The sequence below is a fragment of the Heptranchias perlo genome, chromosome 17, assembly GCF_035084215.1.
Source record: "Heptranchias perlo isolate sHepPer1 chromosome 17, sHepPer1.hap1, whole genome shotgun sequence".
NCBI lineage: Eukaryota > Metazoa > Chordata > Chondrichthyes > Hexanchiformes > Hexanchidae > Heptranchias > Heptranchias perlo.
In genome coordinates, this window is record NC_090341.1 from 56,414,657 (window position 1) to 56,436,402 (window position 21,746).

The 21,746-nt window shown below is 50.8% G+C and overlaps 1 protein-coding gene across 1 annotated transcript in view; it reads left to right on the top strand.

Moving 5' to 3' along the window:
- Positions 1-11,615: 11,615 nt before the first annotated feature.
- Positions 11,616-21,746, top strand: part of LOC137334326 (aminoacylase-1B-like) — a 51,410-nt gene continuing 41,279 nt past the window's right edge. Inside the window, exon 1 of the mRNA XM_067999018.1 lies at positions 11,616-11,714. Coding sequence (XP_067855119.1) covers positions 11,624-11,714 — 91 coding nt within the window. The 5' untranslated portion in view covers positions 11,616-11,623. The remainder of the gene's footprint in view (positions 11,715-21,746) is intronic.

Here is a 21,746-nt window from a genome sequence, read left to right on the forward strand (position 1 = left end):
AGAGAGAGAGAGAGAGACGGATGGAGGAGAGAGAGAGAGAGAGACGGATGGAGGAGAGAGAGAGAGAGAGACGGATGGAGGAGAGAGAGAGAGACGGATGGAGGAGAGAGAGAGATGTGGAGGGGAGTGTGAGAGGGAAGGAGAGAGAGAGAGATGGAGGAGAGGGAGAGAGAGAGAGAGAGAGAGAGTGAGAGATGGAGGAGAGGGAGGGAGAGAGAGAGAGAGAGAGAGAGATGGAGGGGAGAGGGAGAGGGAGAGGTGGAGGGGAGAAGGAGAAGGAGAGGGAGCGGGTGAGAGAGAGATGGAGGGGAGAGGGAGAAGGTGGAGGGGAGAGGGAGAGGGAGAGGGAGAAGGTGGAGGGGAGAGGGAGAGGGAGAAGGTGGAGGGAGCGGGCGAGAGAGAGATGGAGGGGAGGGGAGAGGTGGAGGAGAGAGGGGAGGGAGGGAGAGAGAGGGAGAGGGGGAGGTGGAGGGGAGAGAGGGAGGCAGACGGGACGGGGAGGGAGGGAGAGAGAGAGAGGCAGACGGGACGGAGATGGAGATGGAGATATAGAGAGAGAGAGAGGCAGACGGGACGGAGTGGGAGGGAGAGAGAGAGAGAGAGGCAGACGGGACGGAGTGGGAGGGAGAGAGAGAGAGAGAGGCAGACGGGACGGAGTGGGAGGGAGAGAGAGAGAGAGAGAGAGAGGCAGACGGGACGGGGAGAGAGAGAGAGAGAGAGAGACAGACAGACAGACAGACAGACAGACAGACAGACAGAGAGAGAGAGAGGCAGACGGGACGGAGTGGGAGGGAGAGAGAGAGAGAGAGAGGCAGACGGGACGGGGAGAGAGAGAGAGAGAGAGAGAGAGACAGACAGACAGACAGAGAGAGAGAGAGAGGCAGAGGCAGATGGGACGGAGACGGAAAGAGAGAGGCAGACAGACGGGACGGAGAGGGAGGGGGAGAGAGAGAGGCAGGCAGACGGGGAGGGAGAGAGAGAGAGAGAGAGAGAGAGGGACGGACGGACGGACGGACGGACGGATGGACGGTGGGGTGAACGAAAGAGATAGAAAGAAAGAAAGAAAGAGACAGACAGACGGAGAGCGAGAGAGACAGAAAGAGAAAGACAGAGGGGAAAGAGAGACAGTGAGAGAGGGAGGGACAAGAGAAAGACAGTCAGACATTCGGGTTGATTTTGACATTGTGCGATAGTGTAAAACGGGTTATGGCGAGTTATCAGCCCCTTTTACATCTCTTGACTTCAATGGAAATAGGAGGGGCGAGAGTGAGACAGAGGGAGGGGCGAGAGTGAGACAGAGGGAGGGGCGAGAGTGAGACAGAGGGAGGGGCGAGAGTGAGACAGAGGGAGGGGCGAGAGTGAGACAGAGGGAGGGGCGAGAGTGAGACAGAGGGAGGGGCGAGAGTGAGACAGAGGGAGGGGCGAGAGTGGGGCAGAGGGAGGGGCGAGAGTGGGGCAGAGGGAGGGGCGAGAGTGGGGCAGAGGGAGGGGCGAGAGTGGGGCAGAGGGAGGGGCGAGAGTGGGGCAGAGGGAGGGGCGAGAGTGGGGCAGAGGGAGGGGCGAGAGTGGGGCAGAGGGAGGGGCGAGAGTGGGGCAGAGGGAGGGGCGAGAGTGGGGCAGAGGGAGGGGCGAGAGTGGGGCAGAGGGAGGGGCGAGAGTGGGGCAGAGGGAGGGGCGAGAGTGGGGCAGTCAGTCACGCACTGGGGTAGATTTTGACTGTGCAAAAGTGTAAAACTCCCTCGGTCCCACTGTCTCCCTCCCTCGGTCCCACTGTCTCCCTCCCTCGGTCCCACTATCTCCCTCCCCCTCTCCTCGCCCCTCCCTTGTGGGAGAGAGATAGAGTGCGACACAGGATCAGAGAGAAAGAGGGAGGGGGGGCAGGGAGAGGGGTCAGAGAAAGAGATGGGGGCAAAGAGAGATGAAGGAAAGAGATAGGGAGGGTTGATCAGAGATAGAATCATAGAAGTTTACAACATGGAAACAGGCCCTTCGGCCCAACATGTCCATATCGCCCAGTTTATACCACTAAGCTCGTCCCAATTGCCTGCACTTGGCCCATATCCCTCTATACCCATCTTACCCATGCAACTGTCCAAATGCTTTTTAAAAGACAAAATTGTACCCGCCTCTACTACTGCCTCTGGCAGCTCGTTCCAGACACTCACCACCCTTTGAGTGAAAAAATTGCCCCTCTGGACCCTTTTGTATCTCTCCCCTCTCACCTTAAATCTATGTCCCCTCGTTATAGACTCCACTACCTTTGGGAAAAGATTTTGACTATCTACCTTATCTATGCCCCTCATTATTTTATAGACTTCTATAAGATCACCCTTAACCTCCTACTCTCCAGGGAAAAAAGTCCCAGTCTATCTAACCTCTCCCTATAAGTCAAACCATCAAGTCCCGATAGCATCCCAGTAAATCTTTTCTGCACTCTTTCTAGTTTAATAATATCCTTTCTATAGTAGGGTGACCAGAACTGTACACAGTATTCCAAGTGTGGCCTTACTAATGTCTTGTACAACTTCAACAAGACATCCCAACTCCTGTATTCAATGTTCTGACCAATGAAACCAAGCATGCCGAATGCCTTCTTCACCACCCTATCCACCTGTGACTCCACTTTCAAGGAGCTATGAACCTGTACTCCTAGATCTCTTTGTTCTATAACTCTCCCCAACACCCTACCATTAACGGAGTAGGTCCTGTCCCGATTCGATCTACCAAAATGCATCACCTCACATTTATCTAAATTAAACTCCATCTGCCATTCATCGGCCCACTGGCCCAATTTATCAAGATCCCGTTGCAATCCTAGATAACCTTCTTCACTGTCCACAATGCCACCAATCTTGGTGTCATCTGCAAACTTACTAACCATTCCTTCTAAATTCTCATCCAAATCATTAATATAAATAACAAATAACAGTGGACCCAGCACCGATCCCTGAGGCACACCGCTGGTCACAGGCCTCCAGACTGAAAAACAACCCTCTACAACCACCCTCTGTCTTCTGTCGTCAAGCCAATTTTGTATCCAATTGGCTACCTCACCTTGGATCCCATGAGATTTAACCTTATGTAACAACCTACCATGTGGTACCTTGTCAAAGGCTTTGCTAAAGTCCATGTAGACCACGTCCACTGCACAGCCCTCATCTATCTTCTTGGTTACCCCTTCAAAAAACTCAATCAAATTCGTGAGACATGATTTTCCTCTCACAAAACCATGCTGACTGTTCCTAATCAGTCCCTGCCTCTCCAAATGCCTGTAGATCCTGTCTCTCAGAATACCCTCTAACAACTTACCCACTACAGATGTCAGGCTCACCGGTCTGTAGTTCCCAGGCTTTTCCCTGCCGCCCTTCTTAAACAAAGGCACAACATTTGCTACCATCCAATCTTCAGGCACCTCACCTGTAGCTGTCGATGATTCAAATATCTCTGCTGGGGGACCCGCAATTTCCTCCCTAACCTCCCATAACGTCCTGGGATACATTTCATCAGGTCCCGGAGATTTATCTACCTTGATGCGCGTTAAGACTTCCAGCACCTCCCTCTCTGTAATATGTACACTCCTCAAGACATCACTATTTATTTCCCCAAGTTCCCTAACATCCATGCCTTTCTCAACCATAAATACCGATGTGAAATATTCATTCAGGATCTCACCCATCTCTTGTGGTTCCGCACATGGATGACCTTGTTGATCCTTAAGATAGAGATGGGGAGAGATAGAGAGACAGAGAAAAAGAGACAGGGTCATAAAGAGAAACAAAGAATGAGAGACAGAAAGAGGGGGAGAGACATGGAGAAACTGAGAAGAGACAGAGAGGAGAGAGAGAAAAGAGACAGAGGGATAGACAGGCAGAGACTGGTAGAGAGAAAGAGACATATGGTGGAAGAAAGAGAGGGAGAGGGGGGCAATGAGATGTGGGACAGAGAAAAATCGAGGGAGATGGAGAAAGACTGACCAAGATGGATAGAGATAGATTAAGAGAGATACAGTCAGATGGACAGAAGGAGTGAGGGGGTATAAAGAGAGAGAGAGAGAAAGACAGCGAAAAAGCAATCAGGCAGAGTCAACATGGCTTTGTGAAAGGGAAATCGTGTTTGACTAATTTATTAGAGTTCTTTGAGGAAGTAACAAGCAATGTGGATAAAGGGGATCCTGTGGATGTGGTGTACTTGGATTTCCAGAAGGCTTTTGACAAGGTGCCACATCAAAGGCTACTGCACAAAATAAGAGCTCATGGTGTACGGGTAACATATTAGCATGGATAAAGGATTGGTTAGCTGACAGGAATCAGGGAGCAGGCATAAATGGGTCATTTTCAGGTTGGCAAGATGTAACGAGTGGAGTGCCACAGGGATCAGTGCTTGGGCCTCAACTATTTACAATCTATATCAATGACTTGGATGAAGGGACCGAATGTATGGTTGCTAAATTTGCTGATGACACAAAGGTAGGTAGGAAAGTAAGTTGTGAAGAGGACATAAGGAGCCTGCAAAGGGATATAGATAGGTTAAGTGAGTGGGCAAAAATTTGGCAGATGGAGTATAATGTGGGAAAATGTGAACTTGTCCACTTTGGCAGGAGGAATAGGAAATCAGTATATTATTTAAATGGAAAGAGATTGCAGAACTCTGAGGTACAGAGGGATCTGGGTGTCCGAGTACATGAATCACAAAAAGTTAGTATGCAGGTACAGGAAGTGATTAGGAAGGCAAATGGAATGTTGTCATTTTTTGCAAGGGGAATGGAATATAAAAGTAGAGATGTTTTGGTACAGTTGTACAGGGCATTGGTGAGACCACATCTAGAATACTGTGTGCAGTTTAGATCTCCTTATTTAAGAAAGGACATAATTGCTTTGGAGGCGGTTCAGAGAATGTTCACTTGACTGATTCCTGGGATGAGGGGGTTATCTTATGAGGAAAGGTTGGACAAGTTGGGCCTGTATACACTGGAGTTTAGAAGAATGAGAGGTTATTGAAACATAAAAGATCCTGAAGGGACTAGAAGGGATAGATGCTGAGAGGATGTTTCCCCTTGTGGGAGAGACTAGAACTAGGGGCCACAGTTTAAAGATAAGGGGTCTCCCATTTAGAGTCATAGAGTTATACAGCACGGATAGAGGCCCTTCGGCCCATCGTGTCCGCGCCGGCCATCAAGCCCTGTCTACTCTAATCCCATATTCCAGCATTTGGTCCGTAGCCTTGTATGCTATGGCATTTCAAGTGCTCATCCAAATGCTTCTTGAATGTTGTGAGGGTTCCTGCCTCCACAACCCTTTCAGGCAGTGAGTTCCAGACTCCAACCACCCTCTGGGTGAAAAAGTTCTTTCTCAAATCCCCTCTAAACCTCCCGCCTTTTACCTTGAATCTATGTCCCCTTGTTATAGAACCCTCAACGAAGGGAAAAAGCTCCTTAGTATCCATCCTATCTGTGCCCCTCATAATTTTGTACACCTCAATCATGTCCCCCCTCAGCCTCCTCTGCTCCAAGGAAAACAAACCCAATCTTCCCAGTCTCTCTTCATAGCTGAAGCGCTCCAGCCCTGGTAACATCCTGAGATGAGGAGAATTTTTTTCTCAGAGGGTCGTGAGTCTGTGGAACTCCCTTCCCCAGAGAGTGGTAGAGGCAGGGTCATTGAATATTTTTAAGGCTGAGTTAGATAGATTGCTGATTAACAAGAGAGTCAAAGGTTATAGTAGGTAGACGAGAAAGTAGGGTTGAGATCACAATCAGATCAGCCATGATCTTATCAAATGGCAGAGCAGGCTCGAGGGGCCGTATGGCCTACTCCTGCTCTTAATTCGTATGTTCGTATGTATGAAAGACAAAGAGAGAGGGGGAGGGACCAGAGAGAGAGAGGAAGAAAGACACCAACAATAACTTGCATTTATATAGCGCCTTTAACGTAGTAAAACGCTTCACAGGAGTGATTATCAAACAAAATTTGGCATCGAGCCACATAAGGAGGTATTAGGACAGGTGACCAAAAATTTTGTCGAAGAGGTCGGTCTTAAGGAGATTCTTAAAGGAGTAGAGAGAGGTTTTAGGGAGGGAATTCCAGAGCTTAGGGCCTAGGCAGCTGAAGACACGGCCGCCAATGGTGGAACAAAGGAAATCGGGGATGTGGAAGAGGCCAGAATTGGAGGAGTGCAGAGATCTCGGAGGGTTGTAGGGCTGGAGGAGGTTACAGAGATAGGGAGGGGGCGAGGCCTGGAAGGGATTTGAAAACAAGGATGAGAATTTTAAAATCGAGACGTTCCCGAACCGAGAGCCAATGTAGATTTGCGAGCACAGGGGTGATGGGAGAACGGGACTTGGTGCAAGTTAGGATACAGGCAACAGAGTTTTGGATGAGCTGACGTTTGTGAAGAGTGGAAGATGGGAGGCCGGCCAGGAGAGTATTGGAATAGTCGAGTCTAAAAGTAACAATGACATGGATGAGGGTTTCAGCAGCAGATGAACTGAGGCAGGGGCAGAGATGGGCAATGTTACGGAGGTGGAATTAGGCAGTCTTGGTGATTTGTGGTCATCTCAGGGTCAGAAAGGACGCCAAGGTTGTGAACGGTCTGGTTCAGCCTCGGACAGTGACCAGGAAGAGGGATGGAGTCGGTGGCTGGGGAACAGAGTTTGTGGCAGGGACCGAAGACAATGACTTTGGTCTTCCCATTATTTAATTGGAGGAAGTTTCAACTCAATTGAAATAGGTGGGGAGAGCGTGAGACGGGGTGGAGGGAGGGAAAGGAAAAAAAGAGAGGGCGAGACAAATAGAGAGGATGGGGAGAGAGCAAGACGGAAGCGGTTTCCATGTGTCACTGCTCATGTTTCTGTGTCATTACTGTGTGTCACTGCCCACATTGTGTCAAGGCCGTGACACTGCCGATGTTGCTGTGTTGTCTCCGTGTCACCACCCACGTATTGTCTCCGTGTCACCACCCACGTATTGTCTCCGTGTCACCACCCACGTATTGTCTCCGTGTCACCACCCACGTATTGTCTCCGTGTCACCACCCACGTATTGTCTCCGTGTCACTACCCATGTGTTTTTTAAAATTCGTTCATGGGAGCATTTATTGCCCATCCCTAATTGCCCTTGAGAAGGTGGCGGTGAGCTGCCTTCTTGAACCGCTGCAGTCTGTGTGGTGAATGTTTTCCCACAGTGCTGTTAGGTAGGGAGTTCCAGGATTTTGACCCAGCAACGATGAAGGAACGGTGATATATTTCCAACTCGGGATGGTGTGTGACTTGGAAGGGAATGTGCAGGTGGTGTTGTTCCCATGTGCCTGCTGCTCTTGTCCTACTAGGTGGTAGAGGTCGCGGGTTTGGGAGGTGCTGTCAAAGAAGCCTTGGCGAATTGCTGCAGTGCATCCTGTGGATGGTACACACTGCAGCCACAGTGCACCGGTGGTGAAGGGAGTGAATGTTTAGGGTGGTGGATGGGGTGCCAATCAAGCGGTGTGCTTTGTCCTGGATGGTCTCGAGCTTCTTGAATGTTGTTGGAGCTGCACTCATCCAGGCAAGTGGAGGTTACAGAGATAGGGAGGGGGCGAGGCCTGGGAGGGATTTGAAAACAAGGATGAGAATTTTAAAATCGAGATGTTCCCGAACCGAGAGCCAATGTAGACACACTCCTAACTTGTGCCTTGAAGATGGTGGAAAGGCTTTGCAGAGTCAGGAGGTGAGTCACTCGCCGCAGAATACCCAGCCTCTGACCTGCTCTTGTAGCCACAGTATTTATGTGGCTGGTCCAGTTAAGTTTCTGGTCAATGCTGACCCCCAGGATGTTGATGGTGGGGGATTCGGCGATGGTAATGCCGTTGAATGTCAAGGGGAGGTGGTTAGACGCTCTCTTGTTGGAGATGGTCATTGCCTGGCACTTGTCTGGCGCGAATGTTACTTGCCACTTATCAGCCCAAGCCTGGATGTTGTCCAGGTCTTGCTGCATGTGGGCACGGACTGCTTCATTATCTGAACATCCCCATTTCTGACCTTATGATGGAGGGAAGGTCATTGATGAAGCAGCTGAAGATGGTTGGGCCTAGGACACTGCCCTGAGGAACTCCTGCAGCAATGTCCTGGGGCTGAGATGATTGGCCTGCAACAACCACTACCATCTTCCTTTGTGCTAGGTATGACTCCAGCCACTGGAGAGTTTTCCCCCTGATTCCCATTGACTTCAATTTTACTAGGGCTCCTTGGTGCCACACTCGGTCAAATGCTGCCTTGATGTCAAGGGCAGTCACCCTCACCTCACCTCTGGAATTCAGCTCCTTTGTCCATGTTTGGACCAAGGCTGTAATGAGGTCTGGAGCCGAGTGGTCCTGGCGGAACCCAAACTGAGCATCGGTGAGCAGGTTATTGGTGAGTAAGTGCCGCTCGATAGCACTGTCGACGACACCTTCCATCACTTTGCTGGTGATTGAGAGTAGATTGATGGGGCGGTAATTGGCCAGATTGGATTTGTCCTGCTTTTTGTGGACAGGACATACCTGGGCAATTTTCCACATTGTCGGGTAGATGCCATAGCTGTACTGGAACAGTTTGGCTAGAGGCGCGGCTAGTTCTGGAGCACAAGTCTTCAGCACTACAGCTGGGATGTTGTCGGGGCCCATAGCCTTTGCTGTATCCAGTGTACTCAGCCGTTTCTTGATATCACGTGGAGTGAATCAAATTGACTGAAGACTGGCTTCTGTGATGGTGGGGATATCGGGAGGAGGCCGAGATGGATCATCCACTCAGCACTTCTGGCTGAAGGTGGTTGTAAACGCTTCAGCCTTGTCTTTTGCACTCACGTGCTGGACTCCGCCATCATTGAGGATGGGGATGTTTACAGAGCCTCCTCCTCCCGTTAGTTGTTTAATTGTCCACCACCATTCATGACTGGATGTGGCAGGACTGCAGAGCTTTGATCTGATCCGTTGGTTGTGGAATCACTTAGCTCTGTCTATAGCATGATGTGGAGATGCCGGTGATGAACTGGGGTTGACAATTGTAAACAATTTTACAACACCAAGTTATAGTCCAACAAATTTATTTTAAATTCCACAAGCTTTCGGAGGCTTCCTCCTTCCTCAGGTGAACGGTGTGGAAATGAAATCTTCGAATCCTTCGCATTTGAAAATCACAGAACAATGCCTGGTGATTACTGCCCGTTGCCAAGGCAATCACAGTGAGCAGACAGAAAGGTGTCACCTAAAAGGCCACCGAATATACAAACCCCCCAAAAAAAAAGAGAGAGAGAGAGAAGGAAGACAGTCAATGACCCGTTATATTAAAAACAGATAACTTTTTTTCGCTGGTGGGGTTACGTGTAGTGTGACATGAACCCAAAATCCCGGTTGAGGCCGTCCTCATGGGTGCGGAACTTGGCTATCAATTTCTGCTCGACGATTTTGCGTAGTCGTGTGTCTCGAAGGCCACCTTGGAGAACGCTTACCCGAAGGTCGGTGGCTGAATGTCCATGACTGCTGAAGTGTTCCACGACAGGGAGAGAACCCTCCTGTTTGGCGATTGTTGCGCGGTGCCCGTTCATCCGTTGTCGCAGCGTCTGCATGGTCTCGCCAATGTACCATGCTCTGGGGCATCCTTTCCTGCAACGTATGAGGTAGACAACGTTGGCCGAGTCACAGGAGTATGAACCATGCACCTGGTGGGTGGTGTCCTCTCGTGTGATGGTGGTATCTGTGTCGATGATCTGGCATGTCTTGCAGAGGTTACCGTGGCAGGGTTGTGTGGTGTCGTGGACGCTGTTCTCCTGAAGGCTGGGTAATTTGCTGCGAACGATGGTTTGTTTGAGGTTGGGTGGCTGTTTAAAGGCGAGTAGTGGAGGTGTGGGGATGGCCATAGCGAGGTGTTCGTCATCATTGATGACATGTTGAAGGCTGCAGAGAACATGGCGTAGTTTCTCCGCTCCGGGGAAGTCTATAGCATGTTGCTTCCACTGTTTAGCATGCATGTAGTCCTGTGTTGTAGCTTCACCAGGTTGGCACCTCATTTTTAGGTACGCCTGGTGTCGTCTCCGTGTCACCACCCATGTTGTGTCGTCTCCGTGTCACCACCCATGTTGTGTCGTCTCCGTGTCACCACCCATGTTGTGTCGTCTCCGTGTCACCACCCATGTTGTGTCGTCTCCGTGTCACCACCCATGTTGTGTCGTCTCCGTGTCACCACCCATGTTGTGTCGTCTCCGTGTCACCACCCATGTTGTGTCGTCTCCGTGTCACCACCCATGTTGTGTCGTCTCCGTGTCACCACCCATGTTGTGTCGTCTCCGTGTCACCACCCATGTTGTGTCGTCTCCGTGTCACCACCCATGTTGTGTCGTCTCCGTGTCACCACCCATGTTGTGTCGTCTCCGTGTCACCACCCATGTTGTGTCGTCTCCGTGTCACCACCCATGTTGTGTCGTCTCCGTGTCACCACCCATGTTGTGTCGTCTCTGTGTCACCACCCATGTTGTGTCGTCTCTGTGTCACCACCCATGTTGTGTCGTCTCCGTGTCACCACCCATGTTGTGTCGTCTCGAGGAAAAGACAGATAGAGATGGAGAGGTGAAAGTGATGGAGGATAGAAAGAAAAAGTGAGAAGAGGAGAGACACATAGAGAGGGGAGAAAGAGAGAGAGAGGGGAGGAGAGGAGAGGAGAGAGAGAGACAGATGGAGAGATTAATGGAAGAAAGAGAGGCTGAGAGTGAGAAATTGAGAGATGGAGATAGACTGACAGTCAGAAAGACAGCGACTGACTGGGTTGATAAGAGGTAGGGAGATACAAACATAGAGAGCCACAGAGACAGAGAGAGGTAGACAGATAGAGACAGCGAGGCAGGGTGAAAGAAATGGAGAGAGAGACACACACATTGGCAGAGAGAGCATGTGTCACTGCCCATGTTGCTGTGTCGCTTCTGTGTTTCACTGCCCATGTTGCTATGTCATTTCCGTGTGTCAATGCCCAAGTGTCATTACCGTGACACTGCCCATGTTATGTTGTTTCCGTGTGTCAGTGTCCATGTTGCTGTCATTACCGTGTGTCACTGCACATGTTGTGTCATTACCGTGACATTGCCAATGTTGTTGTTATTTCCGTGTCCCACTGCCCATTTTGTTGTTATTTCCGTGTCCCACTGCCCATTTTGTTGTGTTATTTCCGTGTCCCATTGCCCATTTTGTTGTTATTTCCCTGCCCCGCCGCCCGTGTTGCGCTGCTTCCGCGCCCCGCCGCCCGTGTTGCGCTGCTTCCGCGCCCCGCCGCCCGTGTTGCGCTGCTTCCGCGCCCCGCCGCCCGTGTTGCGCTGCTTCCGCGCCCCGCCGCCCGTGTTGCGCTGCTTCCGCGCCCCGCCGCCCGTGTTGCGCTGCTTCCGCGCCCCGCCGCCCGTGTTGCGCTGCTTCCGCGCCCCGCCGCCCGTGTTGCGCTGCTTCCGCGCCCCGCCGCCCGTGTTGCGCTGCTTCCGCGCCCCGCCGCCCGTGTTGCGCTGCTTCCGCGCCCCGCCGCCCGTGTTGCGCTGCTTCCGCGCCCCGCCGCCCCTGCGTCGCCGTCATTTCCTGCGACTGTGGTACTGATGTTCTCTAAATCTGCCTTCTCTGTGAATTACCTGCACAGGGTCTCTACAGGATGGGTGGGCAGCAAGAAGAAGAGCATTCGGCAGTCAGGCTTTTCCGGGAGTACCTGAGAATCAGAACGGTGCACCCTCAGCCAGACTATGGTAAGGTGTGAGGGGCGATGTGACTGGTACTGATATTGCTTTTATATAACCGACTGAATATCACTGACCTGGATGGAGGCTCTTAAATCAGCCCTATGTCCTGTCTAATCGGTCATTCAGCTTGTGGACACGGACGCACACCAGCTTAGATCTGCTGTTTGTTCCTCGTTTTCTGTTTAATTTTGTTTCTGCCCCTCAAGGCCAGGGGTGTTAGTGGTGAGAAATGAAACAGTTCTAATTTAGGCGCCCAGTGCCAGCACCAAGCACTCTCAGGTCAAGTACAGCGCAGCCAGATACAGATTGAAGTTCCTCTTACTGTGCCCCAAACAATATGCCTCAGTGCACCCTGATGCATCAATGTGGCATTGTTTCTCACACCAGCCATTCACTGCTTGTATGAGCTTGCAAATTAGTGTTGAATTTAGGGGTGCTTTTATACAGTAGGCCCATTCCCATAAGGAACTGTATAGGAGCTCATTTCTCATAGGACCCTTACAGTAAGCAGACAGAGTCCTTCATCCCATCAGTCCTTCGCTCAGAGGTAGCAATCTCACCTCTATTTCAGAAGGTCGTGGGTTCAAGCTCCACTCCAGAGACTTAAGCATATAATCCAGAGTGACACTCCAGTGCAGTACCAAGGGAGTGCCGCACTGTTGGAGGGACAGTACCGAGGGAGTGCCGCGCTGCCGGAGGGACAGTACCGAGGGGGTGCCGCGCTGCCGGAGGGACAGTACCGAGGGGGTGCCGCGCTGCCGGAGGGACAGTACCGAGGGGGTGCCGCGCTGCCGGAGGCGCAGTACCGAGGGGGTGCCGCGCTGCCGGAGGCGCAGTACCGAGGGGGTGCCGCGCTGCCGGAGGCGCAGTACCGAGGGGGTGGCGCGCTGCCGGAGGCGCAGTACCGAGGGGGTGCCGCGCTGCCGGAGGCGCAGTACCGAGGGGGTGCCGCGCTGCCGGAGGCGCAGTACCGAGGGGGTGCCGCGCTGCCGGAGGCGCAGTACCGAGGGGGTGGCGCGCTGCCGGAGGCGCAGTACCGAGGGGGTGCCGCGCTGCCGGAGGGACAACAACAACAACTTGCGTTTATATCACACCTTTAACATAGTAAAACGTCCCAAGGTGCTACACGGGAGCGATTATCAAACAAAATTTGACACTGAGCCACATAAGAGGTAGGTATTATGGAGCATCTTAAAGGAGGAGAGGTAGAGAGGCGGAGAAGTTTAGGGAGTGAATTCCAGAGCTTAGGGCCTAGGCAGCTGAAGGCACAGCCGCCAATGGTGGAGCGATAAAAATTGGAGATGTGCAAGAGGCAAGAATTGGAGGAGCGCAGAGATCTCGGAGGCTTGTAGGGCTGGAGGAGGTAACAGAGATAGGGAGGGGTGAGGCCTTGGAGGGATTGAAAACAAGGATGAGACTTTTAAAATCGAGGTGTTCCCGGACCGGGAGCCAATGCAGGTCAGCGAGCACAGGGGGTGATGAGTGAATGGGACTTGGTGCGAGTTAGGATACGGGCAGCAGAGTTTTGGATGAGCTCAAGTTTATGGAGGGTGGAAGATGGGAGGCCGGCCAGGAAAGTATTGGAATAGTCGAGTCTTTGCATTCCTGGAATAGTGAGCAGTTTTGGCAGAGAACAAGACCCAATAGTGCTTTATGTGGTCCAGCCAGATCTGGCGATGAATGGCTTAAACTAGTTGTCCGCCATAAACGTTCAAGTCTGCATCCCTTGGACTTAAGGGAGTGGAGATGATGGCAGTACCAGGAACGACCAGGGTGAGAGAGAGTAATGGTTTAAATGAGGACAAGGTGGAGGGGGTGAGTGTGTGATTGAGCAGATCATTAGCTGCAGAAATGTTGTGGTGAATGGAGGGCCAAAGGCTAGACAGTTGGGAATTTGAAGGTGCCGTTGTAAGTGACTTGGGGGAGAGTTTTTTCCAGGGGCAAACACAGAAGGAAGTGAGGTTGAGAGAGGAAAAGGGGATATGGGTGGAGAGGGATACAAGGAAGTGATCAGAGATGGCCTAATCCGTGATTGACATGATGGGAGTAGGGAGGCCACGTGAGATGGCAAGGTCGAGGGGGTGGCCGTGAATATGGGTTGGGGAGTTTATACGGAGGGAGGGATTAAGGGAGGATAGGAGGGCAGTGAACAGAGGAGAGAGGGCATGATGAGTGGAGATGGAGGTTGAAATCACCAAGGATGAGAAGTCATTCGGTGCAGAGGTTGAGGAAGGAAAACAGTGAAGAGATCTCAGTGATTAACTTGGCATAGTACTTGGATGGGCAGTAGAGAACGAGGATTTTAAAGGAGCAGCAGAAGGGGTGAAACAAAGCTTGATGCTCAAAGGAGAAGGTGGTGCCAGATCAAGGTGTGATTTGGTGATAAGGGCCACACCGCCAACACGGCGGTCTGAGTGGAGCAAGTGGTGGAAGATATAGCCAGGCGGGGAGGCTTCATTAAGGGGGAAGGTGTCATCACCTGTCAGCCAAGTTTCTGTCAAGGCCATGATGTCGATGCAATCATCCACAATAAGCACATGGATAGCAAGTGAACAGACATTCTGGAGGGAGATGCGGAGAGGGGTGTTGATAGCTGATCTGCTGGCAGAGTTCACAGGGTCAGCGTGGGGGTGGGGGCAGCGCAGGGGTGAGTGGGACGGGATGGAGATTGGCAAGATTAACCCCTATTGGGCGTGCTCGGCAGGAAAGTTGGTGAGAGAGTAGGATGGTGCAGTTGGGGTTGCTGCTTGTAAGGAGGCAGCGACGAGTGCCCTTCGGAGGATGCCAAGCTGTAGGCTTATCTAAGAGGGAGTCAAACCTGGGACGGTGGTAGGAGAGTAGGAAGGTCGAGGAGTGGGGTTGGGATTTGGGGGTGGGGGGGGGGAAAAAGAGTGCTCGAGAGGGGAAAACTGACAGGAGGCGTGATGATAGGAGAGAGGGGCCTTGGAGGGGTCAAGAGAAGATAAGAAAAAAGAGGGGCAGTGCTGGGGGAGTGCCGCGCTGTCGGAGGGGCAGTGCTGGGGGAGTGCCGCGCTGTCGGAGGGGCAGTGCTGGGGGAGTGCCGCGCTGTCGGAGGGGCAGTGCTGGGGGAGTGCCGCGCTGTCGGAGGGGCAGTGCTGGGGGAGTGCCGCGCTGTCGGAGGGGCAGTGCTGGGGGAGTGCCGCGCTGTCGGAGGGGCAGTGCTGGGGGAGTGCCGCGCTGTCGGAGGGGCAGTGCTGGGGGAGTGCCGCGCTGTCGGAGGGGCAGTGCTGGGGGAGTGCCGCGCTGTCGGAGGGGCAGTGCTGGGGGAGTACCGGGCTGTCGGAGGGGCAGTGCTGGGGGAGTGCCGCGCTGTCGGAGGGGCAGTGCTGGGGGAGTGCCGCGCTGTCGGAGGGGCAGTGCTGGGGGAGTGCCGCGCTGTCGGAAGGGCAGTGCTGGGGGAGTGCCGTGCTGGGGGAGTGCCGCGCTGTCGGAGGGGCAGTGCTGGGGGAGTGCCGCGCTGTCGGAGGGGCAGTGCTGGGGGAGTGCCGCGCTGTCGGAGGGGCAGTGCTGGGGGAGTGCCGCGCTGTCGGAGGGGCAGTGCTGGGGGAGTACCGGGCTGTCGGAGGGGCAGTGCTGGGGGAGTGCCGCGCTGTCGGAGGGGCAGTGCTGGGGGAGTGCCGCGCTGTCGGAGGGGCAGTGCTGGGGGAGTGCCGCGCTGTCGGAAGGGCAGTGCTGGGGGAGTGCCGTGCTGGGGGAGTGCCGCGCTGTCGGAAGGGCAGTGCTGGGGCAGTGCCGCGCTGTCGGAGGGGCAGTGCCGCGCTGTCGGAGGGGCAGTGCCGCGCTGTCGGAGGGGCAGTGCCGCGCTGTCGGAGGGGCAGTGCCGCGCTGTCGGAGGGGCAGTGCTGGGGGAGTGCCGCGCTGTCGGAGGGGCAGTGCTGGGGGAGTGCCGCGCTGTCGGAGGGGCAGTGCCGCGCTGTCGGAGGGGCAGTGCCGCGCTGTCGGAGGGGCAGTGCCGCGCTGTCGGAGGGGCAGTGCCGCGCTGTCGGAGGGGCAGTGCCGCGCTGTCGGAGGGGCAGTGCCGCGCTGTCGGAGGGGCAGTGCCGGGGGAGTGCCGTCTTTCGGTTGAAACTGAGGCCCCGCCTGCCTTCACAAGTGAACATGAAAGATCACATGGAACTATTCAAAGAAAAGCAGGGAAGTCCTGACCAACCAACACCATCAAAAATACATTTACATAGAATTATTTAGAATGTACAGCACAGAAACAGGCCGATTGGCTCAGCTGGTCCATGCCCGTGTTTATGCTCCACGCGAGCCTCCTCTCACCCCTCTTCATCTGATCCTATCAGCATATCCTTCTATTCCTTTCTCCCTCATGTGTTTATTTAGCTTCCCCTTAAATACATCTATGCTATTCGCCTCAACTATTCCTTGTAGTAGCAAATGCCACATTCCAACCACTCTCTGGGTAAAGAAGTTGCTCCTGAATTCCCGATTGGATGTATTAGTGACTATCTTATATTTATGGCCCCTAGTTTTGTTTTCCCCCACACCTGAATACAGGTTCTGTACATCTACCCTATCAATCCCTTTCATAATCTTAAAGACCAGGTCAACCCTCAGCCTTCTCTTTTTGAGAGAAAAGAACCCCAGCCTGTTCAATCTTTCCTGATAAGGATGATACCAGAATGAGAGGTTATACCTGAGAATCTTTTTTGCACCACCTTCTCTAATGCCTCTATATCCTTTCTATAATATGGAGACCAGAATTGTACACAGTACTATAAGTGTAGGCCCTTCTCCGCCCCTGCCTCAGCTCATCTGCTGAAACCCTCATCCATGCCTTTGTTACCTCCAGACTCGACTATTCCAATGCTTTCCTGGCCGGCCTCCCATCTTCCACTCTTCATAAACTTGAGCTCATCCAAAACTCTGCTACCTAACTCGCACCAAGTCCTGTTCGCCCATCACCCTCGTGCTTGCTGACCTACATTGGCTCCAGGTCCAGCGCTTCGATTTTAAAATTCTCATCCTTGTGTTCAAATCCCGTGGCCTCACCCCTCCCTATCTCTGTAACCTCCTCCAGCCCTACAAACCTCAGATCTCTGCACTCCTCAAATTGGGGCCTCTTGCACATCCCCGATTTTCTTCGCTCCTCCAGTAATCTCTGGATTACCTCATGAGCCAGGTGCAAATTGGCATTGGGTCAAACAGATCGAGAGATAAATGTGTGGCTCAAAGAGTGGTGTGGGAGACAGGAGTTTCGATTCATGGGGCACTGGCACCAGTACTGGGAAAAGAGGGAGCTGTTCCGTTGGGATGGGCTCCACTTAAACCGGTCTGGGATCAGTGTCCTTGCGAATCAAATAGCTAGGGTGGTAGATAGAACTTTAAACTAAAAAGGGAGGGGAGGGTTCAGGTAAGGGTAAATTTATAAATCTGAAGAGAAAAAACAAAGCCATAGAGCAGTGTAATGATTTGGGTAAAGATAAGCAGAGTGTGTCAGGAAGGGACAGAGAGTCGAACAGTAATACTGCATCAGTGAATAAGGTCAAATCAGGGAAAAATAGTAAAAAGTTAAAATTAAAGGCGCATTATCTCAATGCACAAAGAATTCGTAACAAGATAGATGAATTAATGGCAGAAATAGAGATAAATGGGTTTGATCTAGTAGCCATTACTGAGACGTGGTTGCAAGGTGACCAAGGTTGGGAACTAAATATTCCAGGGTACTTGACTATTCGAAAAGACAAAATGGAAAAAGTGGGTGGGGGGGGGGTGGGTAGCCCCGATAATAAAGAATGAGATAAGGACAGTAGTGAGAAAGGATCTTGGCTCGGAAGATCAGGAAGTAGAATCAGTATGAATGGAGATAAGAAATAACAAGGGGCAGAAAGCACTGGTGGGAGTAGTTTATAGGCCCCCTCACAGTAGTTATACTGTTGGACAGAGTATTAATCAAGAAATAATAGGAGCTTGTAACAAAGGTAATGCAATAATTGTGGAGGACTTTAATCTTCATATAGACTGGGCAAATCAAATTACAAAAGTAGTTTGGAGGATGTGTTCATGGAATGTATTTGAGACAGTTTCCAAGAACAATATGTCATGGAACCAACCGGGGACAGGTTATTTTAGATCTTGCCTTAATGAGACAGGGTTAATTAGTAATCTCATAATAAGGGATCCTCTGGGATCTTCTTGTGATCATAATATGACAGAATTTCACATTGTGTTTGAGAGTGACGTACTTAAGTTGGAAACTAGAGTTTTAAACTTAAACAAAGCCAATTACATAGGTATGAGGGGCAAGTTGGCGAAGGCTGATTGTGAAATTAGATTAAAAGATATTACTGTAGATAAGCAATGGTGAACATTTAAAGAAACATTTCATAATTCTCAATGAATATACATTCCATTGAGAAATAAAAACTCCAGGAAAAGTGATCCAACCGTGGCTAACTAAAGAAGTTAAGGATAGTATTAGATTAAAAGAAGAGGCTTATAATGTTGCCAAGAAGAGTAGTAAGCTTGAGAATTGGGAGTTTCAGAAACCAGCAAAGGATGACCAAAACATTCGCAAAGAGGGAGAAAATAGAATAAAGATGGAAAATAGAGTAAACTGGCCAGAAATATAAAAACAGATGGCAAGAGCTTCTACAAGTATTTAAAAAGGAAGAGAGTAGCGAAAGTAAATGTGGGTCCCTTAGAGGCTGAGACAGGAGAAATTATAATGGGGAATCAGGAAGTGGCAGAGACCTTAAACAAATATTTTGTATCTGTCTTCACAGTAGAAGATGCAAAAAATATACCAGAAATAGTGGGGAATTAAGGGTCTAATGAGAGTGAGGAACTTAAAGTAATTAATATTAGTAAAGAAAAAGTACTGGAGAAATTAATGGGACTAAAAGCCGACAAATCCCTTGGACCTGATGGCCTACATCCTAGGTTTCTAAAAGAGGTGGCTGCATTGGTTGTGATCTTCCAAAATTCCCTAGATTCTAGAACAGTCCTAGTGAATTGGAAGGTAGCAAATGTAACCCCGCTATTCAAGAAAGGAGGGAAGAGAGAAAACAAGGAACTACAGGCCAATTTGCTTGACATCAATAGTCGGGAAAATGCTGGAATCTATTATTAAGGACGTGGTAACGGGGCACTTAGAGAATCATATGATTTTCAAAATTGATTTGATAAGGTGCCTCATAAAAGGTTGTTATACAAGATAAGGGCTCATGGGGTTGGGGAATATATATTAGCATGGATAGAGGATTGGTTAATGGACAGAGATTGGGAATAAACGGGTCATTTTGAGGTTGGCAGGCTGTAACTAGTGGGGTGCCGCAAGGATCAGTGCTTGGGCCTCAGCTATTTACAATCTATATTAATGATTTAGATGAAGGGACCGAGTGTAAAGTATCCTAATTTGCTGCGATCCAAATCTAGGTGGTAAAGTAAGCTGTGAGGAGGACACAGCAGGGGTACGGTAGCATAGTGGTTATGTTACTGGACTAATACTCCATGAGTTCAAATCCCGCCACGGCAGTTGGGGAATTTAAATTCAATTAATTAAATAAAATCTGGAATTTAAAAAAACTAGTATCAGTAATGGTAGCCATGAAACTACTGGATTGTCGTAAACACCCATCTGGTTTACTAATGTCTTTTAGGGAAGGATACCTGCCGTCCTTACCCGGTCTGGCCTATATGTGACTCCAGACCCACAGCAATGTGGTTGATTCTTAATTGCCCTCTGAAATGGCCTAGCAAGCCACTCAGTTGTAAAATCTTGCTTAAAAAAAGTCATAAGAATAAAACCAGACGGACCACCCGGCATTGGACCACTCAGCACTGGACACGACAAAGGAAAACCAAGCCCAGTCGATCCTGCAAAGTCCTCCTCACGAACATCTGGGGACTTGTGCCAAAATTGGGAGAGCTGTCCCACAGATTAGTCAAGCAACAGCCTGACATAGGCATACTCACAGAATCACTTACTCACCAAAACCTGCTCACCGATGCTCAGTTTGGGTTCCGCCAGGACCACTCGGCTCCAGACCTCATTACAGCCTTGGTCCAAACATGGACAAAAGAGCTGAATTCCAGAGGTGAGGTGAGAGTGACTGCCCTTGATATCAAGGCAACATTTGACCAAGTGTGGCACCAAGGAGCCCTAGTAAAATTGAAGTCACTGGGAATCGGGGGAAAAACTCTCCAGTGGCTGGAGTCATACCTAGCACAAAGGAAGATGGTAATGGTTGTTGGAGGCCAATCATCTCAGCCCCAGGACATTGCTGCAGGAGTTCCTCAGGGCAGTGTCCTAGGCCTAACCATCTTCAGCTGCTTCATCAATGACCTTCCCTCCATCATAAGGTCAGAAATGGGGATGTTTGCTGATGATTGCAGTGTTCAGTTCCATTCGCAACCCCTCAGATAATGAAGCAGTCCGTGCCCGCATGCAGCAAGACCTGGACAACATCCAGGCTTGGGCTGATAAGTGGCAAGTAACATTTGCGCCAGACAAGTGCCAGGCAATGACCATCTCCAACAAGAGAGAGTCTAACCACCTCCCCTTGACATTCAACGGCATTACCATCGCCGAATCCCCCACCATCAACATCCTGGGGGTCACCATTGACCAGAAACTTAACTGGACCAGCCCCATAAATATTGTGGCTACAAGAGCAGGTCAGAGGCTGGGTATTCTGCGGCGAGTGACTCACCTCCTGACTCCGCAAAGCCTTTCCACCATCTACAAGGCACAAGTCAGGAGTTTGATGGAATACTCTCCGCTTGCTTGGATGAGTGCAGCTCCAACAACACTCAAGAAGCTCGACACCATCCAGGACAAAGCACACCGCTTGATTGGCACCCCATCCACCACCCTAAACATTCACTCCCTTCACCACCGGCGCACTATGGCTGCAGTGTGTACCATCCACAGGATGCACTGCAGCAACTCACCACGGCTTCTTCGACAGCACCTCCCAAACCCGCGACCTCTACCACCTAGAAGGACAAGAGCAGCAGGCACATGGGAACAACACCACCTGCACGTTCCCCTCCAAGTCACTTACCATCCTGACTTGGAAATATATCGCTGTTCCTTCATCGTCGCTGGGGCAAAATCCTGGAGCTCCCTTCTTAACAGCACTGTGGGAGAACCTTCACCACACGGACTGCAGTGGTTCAAGAAGTCGGCTCACCACCACCTTCTCAAGGGCAATTAGGGATGGGCAATAAATGCCGGCCTCGCCAGTGACGTCCACATCCCATGAACGAATAAAAAAAGAGTCTGCAAAGGGATATAGATAGGTTCTATGAGTGGGTGGAGATGGAGTATAATATGGGGAAATTGGTTATTTCCTTTTAGGAAGAATAGAAAAACAGAATATTTTTTAAATGGTGAGAAACTATTAAATATTGGTGTACAAGAGGAATTTGGGTGTCCTTGTACATGAAACACAGAAAGTTAACATGCAAGTACAGCAAGCAATTAGGAAGGCAAATAGTAAGCTGGCCTTTATTGCAAGGGGGTTGGAGTACAAGAGTAAGGAAGTCTTGCTGTAATTGTACAGGGCTTTGGTGAGATCACACCTGGAGTCCTGTGTACAGTTTTGGTCTTCTTACCTAAGGAAGGATATACTTGCCTTGGATGCGGTGCAACGAAAGTTCAGTAGATTGATTCTTGGGATGAGAGGGTTGTCCTATAAGGAGAGATTGAGTAGAATGGGCCTATACTCTCTGGAGTATAGAAGAATGAGAGGTGATCTCATTGAAACATAAGATTCTGAAAGGGCTTGACAGGGTAGATCCTGAGAGGTTGTTTCCTCCTGGTTGGAGAGTCTAGAACTAGGGGGCATAGTCTCAAGTTAAGGGGTCGGCCACTTAAGACTAAGATGAGGAGGAATTTCTTCGCTCTGGGGTAGAGAATTCCAAAGATTCACAAACCTCTGAGGGCTGTGGATGCTGAGTCGTTGAAAACATTCAAGAGTGAGATAGATAGATTTTTGGACTCTAGGGGAATCAAGGGATATGGGGATCGGGCAGGAAAGTGGAGTTGAGGTCAAAGATCAGCCA